Raw genomic sequence first — 11,560 nt, 5'->3', positions numbered from 1 at the left:
GGAGGCTGAGGCAGGAGAATCGTCTGAACTCAGGAGGTGGAGGTTGCAGTGAGCCGCTGAGATCGTGCCATTGCACTCCAGCCTGGGCAACAAGAGCGAAACTCCGTTTCCAGAAAAAAAAAAAAAAAAGCTCTGAGTTCCAAGCCTTGACTAACACACTTTTTGCCTCACTATCTCAAGCAGAGGGTCAGAGAAGCAGGGGCTTTGCAGGCTCCTGAGGCAGGGGAGAGAAACACCTACCACCACCAAGCAGGATCTCCCAAGGGCCAGATGGCAGAGCCTATCTAGGACACTTGGTGGTGGCAATCGAGGTACCTTCCAGAATCAGAGCAAACCTCCAGCCTCGCACCTGAAAGGCCAGTGCCCCCAGTGCCCCCAGGCTCCCACTGTACCTGTGTGCTCATCTGTCCCATGCAAGTCGGACCATGGCCAGGTCCCCTCCTGAGCCTGGGGCCCCCTTCATGTGGCTTCCTCCTCCTGGCACATTCCCCGCTTCACCCCAACCACCAGCATCACCCATCCACCAGAGGCCAGCTCAAATGCCAGCCCTCCAGGTGCCGTCTCCCCTCTGCCCAGCTACCTTTCTTGGGGCAGTCCCCTTTCTTTTTTTTTTTTTTTTTTTTTTGAGACGGAGTTTCGCTTTTGTTGCCCAGGCTGGAGTGCAATGACGCGATCTCGGCTCACCGCAACCTCCACCTCCCAGGTTCAAGCAATTCTTCTGCCTCAGCCTCCCAAGTAGCTGGGATTGCTGGGATTACAGGCACGTGCAACCCCAGGCCCAGCCAATTTTGTATTTTTAGTACAGACAGGGTTTCTCCATGTCGGTCAGGCTGGTCTTGAACTCCCGACCTCAGGTGATCCACCTGCCTCAGCCTCCCAAATTGCTGGGATTACAGGCAAGAGCCACCACGCCCAGCCTGGGGGCAGCCCCCTTTCAACTCCCGGAGCACCACTTCCTTCTCTGACTTCCTCCATCTCCCCACAGAGCATTCCCATCAGTTGCACCCATCTCTGCCTCTCCTCCTAGCTGTTAAGTTCCTCAAAGACCCAGGAGCCAGCTATCCTGTCCCCAGGACCTTGTACCGTGAAGGTGGAAAGTAGAGAGCAGAGTCTGAGGCTATGGGTGATATGACTCCTGCCTAAGACTCCTGCGGCCATCACAGCTGCCCCGGCCAGACCAGCCACTGCCCACAGAGGGATCCACTAGTGGTGGCACTGGATGGGCTTTAGGTGCCCCCAGTGGTCCAGCTCATCTTCCTTGTCCATTTCAGCTCCATCGGCCACACCTTTCTTTTGTTTGTTTGTTTGTTTATTTATTTTTGAGATGGAGTTTCGCTCTTGTTGCCCAGGCTGGAGTGCAATGACGTGATCTCGGCTCACTGCAACCTCCACCTCCTGGGTGCAAGCGATTCTCCTGCCTCAGCCTCCCAAGTAGCTGGGACTACAAGCACCTGCCAGCACGCCCGGCTAATTTTTGTATTTTTAGTACAGAAGGGGTTTCGCCATGTTGGCCAGGCTGGTCTCAAACTCTCGACGACCTCAGTTGATCTGCTCTCCTTGGCCTCCCAAAGTGCTGGGGTTACAGGCAGGCTACACCTTTCAACAGTCCTAAGAGGGGAGGGATGCAGACACCTGAAATCCTCAAGATGGGCTAACCTCAAGAGCCCAGATGATGGGACACAGAAGGAAACTTAAAAGAAAGAAGGCACTTCTGAGATGCTTTATGCAAATACAAGCAAATGCATATGTGGATTCTTTTTGCCTTTTTTTTTTTTTTTTTGAGATGGAGTCTCTCTCTGTCGCCAGGCTGGAGTGCAGTGGCACGATCTCGGCTCACTGCAACCTCTGCTTCCTGGGTTCAAGTGATTCTCGTGCCTCAGCCTCCCGAGTAGCTGGGATTACAGGCATGCGCCACCATACCCAGCTAATATATATATGTTTGTATTTTTTTAGTAGAGACGGGGTTTCACTATGTTGGCCAGGATGGTCTCCATCTGACCTCGTGATCCGCCCGCCTCAGCCTCCCAAAGTGCTGGGATTACAGGCATGAGCCACCGCGCCCAGCCTTCTCTTTGTTCTTTTTTGCTCTGTTCATGCCTTGTTTTTCCCCCTTTGCAGTCTGCCTTGGAGATCATTTCACCATCAGTTCAGAAGATCTTCTTTCTCTGTTTTCAGCCACACAGCGTTTCATTGTAAGGACACACCGTAATGTACTTGACAAGTCTTTGTTTGTTGCTAGTTGTGTGCTCTTACCGGTGTTAAGGCGTCTCTGAGTGGGGCAGTTCAGGGGTCACCACAGCCTTCAACTGTCACATGACACAAAGGCCTCGGGCATGGATTCATTCCAGGGATTCCTGTTTAGCAAGCGTTGAGTACCTTGGCTTATAGTGACCTCAGCCCTAAAGGAGGTCAGTCAAGTAAAGGAGTCATACAAGAAAATAAAGAATTGCAAAGTTAAAATATTGTATAATGGGCCCTGTAAGCAGAGGGGGAAGAGAGGCCCATGGGGAGAGTCACTACCCATCAGAACCACCTGTTGGGGAAGGCTTCACTCCCTATTTTCACCCCCAACCCTGTTTTTCCCAAGTCTTCTCTATGTCAGGAAATAACACCCCATTCCCCCAGCTGCCCAAGTCAGGGTCAGTTCATGAGGAAAGGGATACCAGACCATGTCACTCCCTGATTAAAACCTTCAAGAGCTTCCCACTCTGAGTGTAAAGGCCTTAGAACGAGGCCTTGTGTGCTCTGGCCCCTGAATGCCCCCTTTGCAGGCACAGCAACCCCTTCGAAACCCTCAGGCACAATGGGGTCCTTCTTCTTTTTTTTTCTGAGACGGAGTTTTGCTCTTGTTGCCCAGGCTGGATTCAATGGCGTGATCTCAGCTCACCGCAATCTCCGACTCCCAGATTCAAGCAATTCTCCTGCCTCAGCCTCCCAAGTAGCTGGGATTACAGGCGCCCACCACCACATTCAGCTTATTTTTGTATTTTTAGTAGAGATGGGGTTTCATCATGTCGGCCAGGCTGGTCTCAAACTCTTGACCTTAGGTGATCCACCCACCTCAGCCTCCCAAAGTCCTAGGATTACAGGAATGAGCCACCGTGTCCGGCCTTTTATTTGTTTATTTATTTTTATTTATTTATTTATTTATTTTTGAGGAGTTCTTGAAGTGCCACACAATGCCTCTCCATGTCTATCTACCCCAATTCCCGACTCCTAGCACCACGTCTGGCACATCACAGGTGGCCAACATTTATTGGATGAATGAATGGATCGATATTTGATTGAGTCTTGAAGTACGAATAGAATTTGGTGAAGTGGACAAGGCAGGGAAATGTGTATTCAGGCATGAGGCTTAGCTTGTGCATAGGTAGAAAGGCATGAAAAAACATGGAACATTCTCGAACCCACAAATAGTAAGAGAGGGCTAAGTCGTTGTGTCGGGGAGAGGAGAAACGAAGTTCAAATGGTAGGCAAAGGTCAGTGGGCAAGGGCCTTGTAAATTGCACTTGAATTTTATTCTATAGGCAAAAGGAAGAGCTTAAGGGTTTCAAGAAGAAGGACGCGACCAGTGGGTTTTAGGAAGACCATTCTGATGGTCTTTCAGAGGATGGCTGAGGAGAGCAAGCTGGGAGGCAGGGAGGTCGAGTCAGGGGATTTTGACCAGGCCAGGCTAGGTGCTATGAGGCCCGGGCTTTGGAGAAGAACCAGGAAATGACAACTGGAGGCAAGAAAGGGGAGAAGGCCAAAGGCTGGGAACCATCAACACTTAAGAACGGTAAAGAATAAACATCTAAAGAGAACAAGAAGGAATGGCCAGAAGAAGGAAAACAGGAAAGAACTGAGGCGTGGGAGCGCAAGAGAGAGAATGGTTCGAGAAGGAAGCAGTCACAGGTGTCAAGGCTATTGGGAGGTCAAGTGAGATAAGGACTGAAGGTCCCACCAATTGGGCCATCAGGAGCATAGGACTTGAGAGCACTTCTGGGTGGGAACAGACCCAGCCTGGGGCAGGGCTCGGGTTTCTGATGGGAATTCTGGAAGGGTCCCTTTTATTCAACATGCTTCAATCCAGGGGCCCCCGAAGTCTGACCACAGCAATGCTCCGAACCATGTCACTTTCCTGGCTTAAGGTTCAGTCGCCCTCCTCAGAGGGGAGCCTATGAAAGAGCCCAGTGGAGTGTCAGGGTCCTGAGTCCTAGTCCCAGTCCTGTCCCTGCCACTTGTGAGGAACCTTGGGCCTCAGTTTCTCCAGGTGGGCTCCACAATTGCTTCTCTTGATCTGGACTGCCCCAGTGCCCAGGTTCAGTGAGTGACACAGGCAGCTGGGTTTCCACATCCTCTGACTTGGGTTCCCTTCACTGCCTCCAGGCAGGGCTCGGCCCTCCACCCCCAAGGGGCCCATTGTGTGAGCTCAGTTTCAATGGGGACAGAAACTGGGTTGAGAAAAGGGAATATTTACCTATCCCACCAAGCCAATGCCAAGTAAATAGTGCGGTATCTTACGTGGAGCCCTTGCCCTGCCCTTCCCCATCTGGGCGCTGCTGCCTAGAGCACATAAAAGGCACCTTGCTGGGCATGTCTCATACTAGCCCACCAGACTCAGAGACGGAACCAGAGACAGGCCAGAGCATCCCCCTCCTCCACCATGAAACTCGCTGTCGCCCTCACCCTGGTCACACTGGCTCTCTGCTGCAGCTCCGGTGAGTGCTCAGAGACTCTTCCCTCCCTCCTGGACTTAGGAACTCTCAGGACCCCCCAGTTCTGCTCAGAAGAAGGGGTGAGCTGCCCATTCCTGCTCTGGAGCTGCTGGGAGGACCTAGGCATGCTGAGTCTCAGAAAACTGGGTCTGGTGAGCAATCTCATCTTGGAAACTTGGAGAGAGCCCCAGGCTGTGAGGAAGCCTAAAAAGGGTCCCATCTTCTATATCCAACAACCCTCAGCATCCCAGGGAATATAATAGCCTGGAGGGAGGAGTGGAGAACACCCCATAAAGATGAGTGCATCCAGCATAGGAATAATGAGGCCCTCATCCCAGACCTGGACAGACTCCAAGATGCTGAGACCTTGGTGCAGCCTCCAAGTCTGGGGTCTCCACTCCATGCTGGCAGCTGAAGTCACTGGAAGGGGAGCTGCAGGGACTTGTGACCCCACAAGAAACCCAACCCAAGACAAGGTCTCTCATTCTGGGCACAGAGGAATATTCCAGAAAGAGATCTTCCCTTTGGGGAACTGCCAACCCAGAGTGGAGTTTTCTAAACATTTCTGTCCTCTGCAAAAGGGATTAGGAGTCTCTGAGTAGTTGCTGCTGTCACTAAAAGGAAAAGAATTGTCGGGGAAGAGGGGCAGAAAGAGAGAGGGAGAGAGGGGGAGAAAGGAGGAATCACAGCTCTCTCCAAGATCCCCCGTCTTTGGGGAACTGGGTTATCTAACTCTGTTTTTCACTCGCGTCAGCCTCTTCCATTCTCATCTGAAAATGCTGTTGTTATTTTTTAATAAACAAACTCCAATTAATTCACTTGGAAAGCTTCACAACACCCATGGAGATAAGTTTTATGACCCTGGGGAGTTAGAAAACCCAAACCAAGAAGCAGTAGGAACAACTATTTTGCAGAGAGGTTTATTTGTTTTTCAGAGAAAATGACATCATTTTGGACTGAAATGTGTATTAATTAGAAGATCTCAGTGCTGTCTGCGTACAGAGGTGGGTGGCTGAGCAAGATAGGACTGAAACATGTTAAGGGGTGGGTCAGAGATGCATTTGTCTATTTGTGTGCACACGCATACAATATTTAACACTTACTTCACACAATGTGCCAATCACTGTCACCCTTTCACATAGTATCTCTTTTCATCCTTTTTTTTTTTTTTTTTTTTTTGAGACGGAGTCTAGCTCTGTTGCCAGGCTGGAATGCAGTGGCGGGATCTCAGCTCACTGCAACCTCCGCCTCCCAGGTTCAAGCAATTCTCCTGCCTCAGCCTCCCAAGTAGCTGGGATTACGGGCACGCACCACTGCACCCAGCTAATTTTTGTATTTTTAGTAGAGACAGGGTTTCACCATGTTGGCCAGGATGGTCTCGATCTCTTGACCTCGTGATCCACCCAACTAGGCCTCCCAAAGTGCTAGGATTAGGCGTGAGCCACCGTGCCTGGCCTCTCTTTTTATTCTTACAACAACCCTATGAAGTAGGGATATTGGGCCAGGCACAGTGGCTCACGCCTGTAATCCCAGCACTTTGGGAGGCCGAGGTGGGTAGATCACTTGAGGTCAGGAGTTCAGGACCAACCTGGCCAACATGGTGAAACCTTGTCTCTATTAAAAATACAAAAATTAGCCAGGCATGGTGGCGCATGCCTGTAGTCCCAGCTACTTGGGAGGCTGAGGCAGGAGAATCACTTGAACCTGGGAGGCAGAGGTTGCAGTCAGCCGAGATGGCATCACTGCACTCCAGCCTGGGCAATAGAGCGAGACTCCATCTCAAAACAAATAAATAAATAAAAATTAAAATTAAATTAAATTAAAATTAAAAAAATAAAAAATAAAATGAAGTAGGGATATTGTTCCCATTTTACAGATGAGAAAACTGAGCTACAGAAACACAGAGTGACTTGCCTGGTGACACAGTAAGTTACACATCAAGGACCTAAGTTCTGGAGAGGGTCTGACTTGGAGTGGCCATTTCTAGTGAGGCCCTAGAGTCAGAGGAGGGAAGGCAAATTTGTACAGAAGGCAGAGAATTCAAGGACAAGGGATTTGAGACTCACTGGGAAGATGGAGGCAAGCAGCAGGTAGAAAATGGTGACTTTCCCCCATGTTCCTGGTTGTAAGGACCTGAGAAGAAAACACAGTCTGGAAGCTCTGTATTGAAGGCAATGAAGTGGTACAAGTGGCTGCTCTGTCCGTGAGCTGAGTGTGCCACAGGGCCCGGTGCGCACATGTGCACACCTCTTCCCGGCTAGGTTCGGGGGCCCATGTTTGGCTGGTACAATCTCAATGGCTTCTTTCTTTCCTTTTTCTTTCTTCCTTCCTTCCTTCCTTCTTTCTTTCCTTCTTTCCTTCTTTCTTTCTTTCTTTCTTCTTTCTTCTTTTTCTTTCAACAGAATCTCGCTCTGTTGCCCAGGCTGGAGTGCAGTGACGAGATCTTGGCTCACTGCAACTTCTGCCTCCTGGGTTCAAGTGATTCTCCTGCCTCAGCCTCCCGAGTAGCTAGGATTACAGGCACCCAGAACCACGCCCGGCTAATTTTTTGTATTTTTAGTAGAGACAGGGTTTCACCATGTTGGCCAGGCTGGTCTCGAACTCCTGACCTCGTGATCCACCTGCCTCGGCCTCTCAAAGTGCTGGGATTACAGGCATGAGCCACTGCGCCTGGCTTGCAATCACTTCTTCCTGCCAGAGCCTGAATTTGTCACATGCCCCCAGTGAAGCATGGCTCAGGGCATCCCTAACCACTGATGAGAGACAAGTTTCCGGTGGGAAACAAAACTCTCAGTGGCCTCTTCCCAGCCTCCACACTGCATTAAAAAATCAGGCCAGCAGCTTCTATTATCAATACTCTGCCTTGAGCTCTAACAGAAAGAAAAATGGCACCTTGCTCACCTCAACCCAAGAAGTCTAAGGAAGACTCGGGCAATCCACAAAAAGCTGGCCATAACCCAGAAAGTATTTGCACAGCACCAAACAGGCAACCTCTTAGAGCACCAGCAGATCTTACACTCTAGTCCATCGATGAAAAGGCTGCTATCTCTCGCTGATGGGCCTGGCTGTTTGCATCTGGGCAGACCCAGCCAGAGAGCTAGCCAGCTTGGAAGGGGGCCTGGAGACATGTGCCTTCTCTTCTCTGTGTTGCAGCTTCCACAGAGATCTGCCCGAGTTTTCAGCGTGTCATCAAAACCCTCTTCATGGACACACCCTCCAGTTATGAGGCTGCCATGGCACTTTTCAGCCCTGATCAAGACTTGAGGGAGGCAGGGGCTCAGCTGAAGAAGCTGGTGGACACCCTCCCCCAAAAGTCCAGAGAAAGCATCATTAAGCTCATGGTAACCAGCACCCTTCACTTCACACATTGTTAGAAGTAGCTTCCCCAAATGGGGCTGCAGGGTTGCCCCAGTTTTCAGACCTGTTTCTAATCCAGAGAGGAGAGTCAGTGTCACTGTCCCCAGGCAGGCAGCACAGTGATCTTTCTAGGCATCTCCTCTTCCTTTTTTTTTTTTTTTTGAGACAGAGTCTCTCTCTGTCGCCCAGGCTTGGGTGCAATGGCACAATCTTGGCTTACTGCAACCTCCACCTCCCAGGTTCAAGCGATTCTCCTGCCTCAGCCTCTTGAGTAGCTGGGATTACAGGCACCTGCCATCATGCCCAGCTAATTTCTGTATTTTTGTAGAGATGGGGTTTCACCATATTTGCCAGGCTGGTCTCCAACTCCTGACCTCAGGTGATCCACCCACCCCAGCCTCCCAAAGTGCTGGCATTACAGGCGTGAGCCACCGCACCCAGCCTCCCCTTACTATTTTGTAAGAGGCTTTTGAGAAACAATCCAAGCCCTTACTACCTTAGTTCCTCCTAGAGTTGACTGCACCTCTCGGTTAATGTTGAAGTTTCTGTGGCTCATCATCTCTGCCTAACTATGCAATTCATTCACTCTTGTATTGGGTTTTTCTGTTTCTTTGTCTATTTGTTTTAGGAAAAAATATCCCAAAGCTCACTGTGTAATTAGGATTTAGAAGCTGAAGATCCCCAACTGCTCCAGCCTCTGCCGCTGCCATGCTTTGAGTCCACGCCCACCAGCCTTGCTCTCTTCAATAAACCATAAGCATCTCACTTTTGTGCCCCCTGTGTCTTTTTGGTCTCCTTGTTATGGTGGGGGGTCTGACCCTGTCAGGGTAAGGTGAGCCAGGACAAAAGGAAAGCAGCCGAGCTCTGCCCTTGGATCCCAGCAGAAATCTCTGTGCTCTTCCAAAGCTCCTTTCCTCTAGGTTTCTGCCTCCAGCAGAGCTCAAGCCCCCTCCCCTTATATCAGACCATCTACTCAACATCACAGACTCCACCTGTCCAACAGAACCAGTGATGCCTGCCCGAGTCTGTTCCTATCTCAGTGAGTTTTGGCTCCATCCTCCCCGCTGGGCTGCACCAGTCTGAGGAGCATCCGCGATCCTTCCTTCTCTAGCCAACCCAGGCTACTTCTACAGGGCCTCTGGAATCCTTCACTCGAAGTCCACAGGCAACACCCCCATCCCTGCCTGTACAGCCCCCGGGGCCTCCTCTCTGGCTCCCAGCCAGACTCCAGGGTCCCCACAATCCCTTCTCCAACAACCCAAAGGAATTCTTCTCAAGTGCAAAGTCCCTCCCCATCCTTCAAAGCTTTCTAGGGCTCTTATTGTAAAATCCTAAATCCTGACGATAGATAGTGGCCCCTCACCAGTCTTTCCTGTGCCCCCTCCTTCCCACAGCTCCCTCATTCTGCTCAGTCCCCACACACACTCCCACCTTCCCTGCCCTCAGTTTTTAAAATGAGCCAAGCGCCTTTCAACCTTAAGACCTTTGTACCAGCCACACAGCCCTGGCTGCTCAAAAAGTGTGGCTGATGGCCAGGCACGGTGGCTCACGCCTGTAATCCCGGGACTTTGGGAGGCCGAGGCGGGTGGATCATCTGAGGTCAGGAGTTCGAGACCAGCCTGGCCAACATGGTGAAACCCCGTCTCTACTAAACATGCAAAAAATTAGCCAGGCGTGGTGGTGCGTGCCTGTAATGCCAGCTACTCGGGTGGCTGAGGCAGGAGAATCACTTGACCTGGGAGGCAGAGGTTGCAGTGAGCCGAGATCATGACACTGCACTCCAGCCTAGACAACAAGAGTGAAACTCCATCTCAAAAAAAAAAAAAAAAAATGTGGCTGATTGGTTTTTAAAATTGCTCTAGAGCAAAATGTGCAAAGAATAGAACTCATCCTAAAGATGCATCCATGTGGATATAAAGACCCCCAAATCCCCGGCCAGTTTCATGGCAGCCAGCCCCCTGCTGGGCCACATCATCCACAGCAGCTAAATAGAAGTGGAGGATTGGCTGGGCTTGGTGGCTCATCATGCCTGTAATTCCAGCACTTTGGGAGGCTGAGGTGGGAAGATGGCTTGAGCCCAGGAGTTTAAGACCAGCCTGGCAACATAGTGAGACTCCGTCTCTACAAAAATAAAAATAAATTAGCCAAGTCTGGTAACGCATGCCTGTAGACCTGGCTACTCTGGAGGCTGAGGCAGGAGGATCTCTTGAGCCCAGGAGTTCCAGGCTGCAGTGAGCTATGATCGTGCCACTGCACTCCAGCCTGGGTGACAGAGGTGAGACCCTGTCTCAGAAGGAAAGAAAGAAAAAGGTGGAGGACTGCAGATGGGCTGCAGGAATCGGAAGGGCGTCGGCAGAGGGCACGGAACGAGGCGGCGGGTTAGAGAGGGAGCTCTCCAGTCCGAGCCCCTCCATGGAGCAACGTGGTCCGGCGGGCCTTGTGCGCCGCGGCCACTAGGGGGCAGCATCGTCCACAGGGTCCCGGAGCGGACGCGCTGTCGGGGCTGAGGCACCCAAAGCTCCGGCTCTGAGGATCTGGTGTCATCCGTATAATTTTTAAAATCTCGGCCGTGCGCGGTGGCTGACTCCTGTAATCCCAGGCCGAGGCGGGTGGATCACCTGAGGTCGGGAGTTCGAGACCAGCCTGGCCAACATGGTGAAACCCCGTCTCTACTAAAAATAAAAAATTAGCTGGGTGTGGTGGCACGCACCTGTAGTCCCAGCCATTCGGGAAGCTGAGGCAGGAGAATCGCTTGAACCCGAGAGGCGGAGGTTGCAGTGAGCCGAGATCGAGATCGCGCCACTGCACTCCAGCCTAGGAGGCTGCAGTGAGCTGAGATCGTGCCACCGCACTCCAAAAAATAATAATAATAATAAATATGTATATACAATAAAAATCTCATATTTTGAAAGTCTTAAAATCCGAATTCTGAGGGAAAACAGGGGCAGCCACACAAACCATGTTGCCACCGGGTTGAACCCTGCCAGGGAGTGATGTGTCAGCCCTTTTGGGATTAGCAATAATTCCATTCCCAGACGATTTCAAGGGCAAGGCCCACGGAATCTGGAACTTGAGATGGCCCGCATGGAGAAGACCATGCGGAGCAGGCGGGGCCGGCCTTTGATCTCCACCTGCCCGGTTTTTAAAGTCCCCAGGCAGAAACCACAACCCAATAACCCTTACTGATTGCTTAGGTGCTGGCAGGTGCTTTCGCAATCTCTCTTTTTTTTTTTTTTTTTTGAGACGGAGTCTTGCTCTCTCGCCCAGGCTGAAGTGCAGTGGTGTGATCTTGGCTCACTGCAAGCTCCGCCTCCCGGGTTCGCGCCATCCTCCTGCCTCAACCTCCCGCGTAGCTGGGACTACAGGCGCCCACCACCATGCCGGGCTAATTTTTTGTATTTTTAGTAGAGATGGGGTTTCACCATTTTAGCCAGGATGGTCTCGATCTCCTGACCTCGTGATCCGCCAGCCTCGGCCTCCCAAACAGGCGTGAGCCACCGCGCCTG

General features: G+C 51.3%; 1 protein-coding gene across 1 annotated transcript; it reads left to right on the top strand.

The window, feature by feature from the left end:
* The first annotated feature begins 4,582 nt into the window (after window positions 1-4,582).
* SCGB1A1 (secretoglobin family 1A member 1) lies at window positions 4,583-8,819 on the top strand. Its single transcript, XM_024255567.2, has 3 exons — window positions 4,583-4,700; window positions 7,851-8,038; window positions 8,683-8,819. The coding sequence occupies exons 1-3, from the start codon at window positions 4,646-4,648 to the stop codon at window positions 8,713-8,715; spliced, it is 276 nt and encodes a 91-aa protein (XP_024111335.1). The 5' UTR covers window positions 4,583-4,645; the 3' UTR covers window positions 8,716-8,819.
* The last annotated feature ends 2,741 nt before the right edge of the window (window positions 8,820-11,560 follow it).

The sequence above is a fragment of the Pongo abelii genome, chromosome 9, assembly GCF_028885655.2.
Source record: "Pongo abelii isolate AG06213 chromosome 9, NHGRI_mPonAbe1-v2.0_pri, whole genome shotgun sequence".
Classification (NCBI taxonomy): domain Eukaryota; kingdom Metazoa; phylum Chordata; class Mammalia; order Primates; family Hominidae; genus Pongo; species Pongo abelii.
This window is presented reverse-complemented; position numbering and strand designations above follow the sequence as displayed.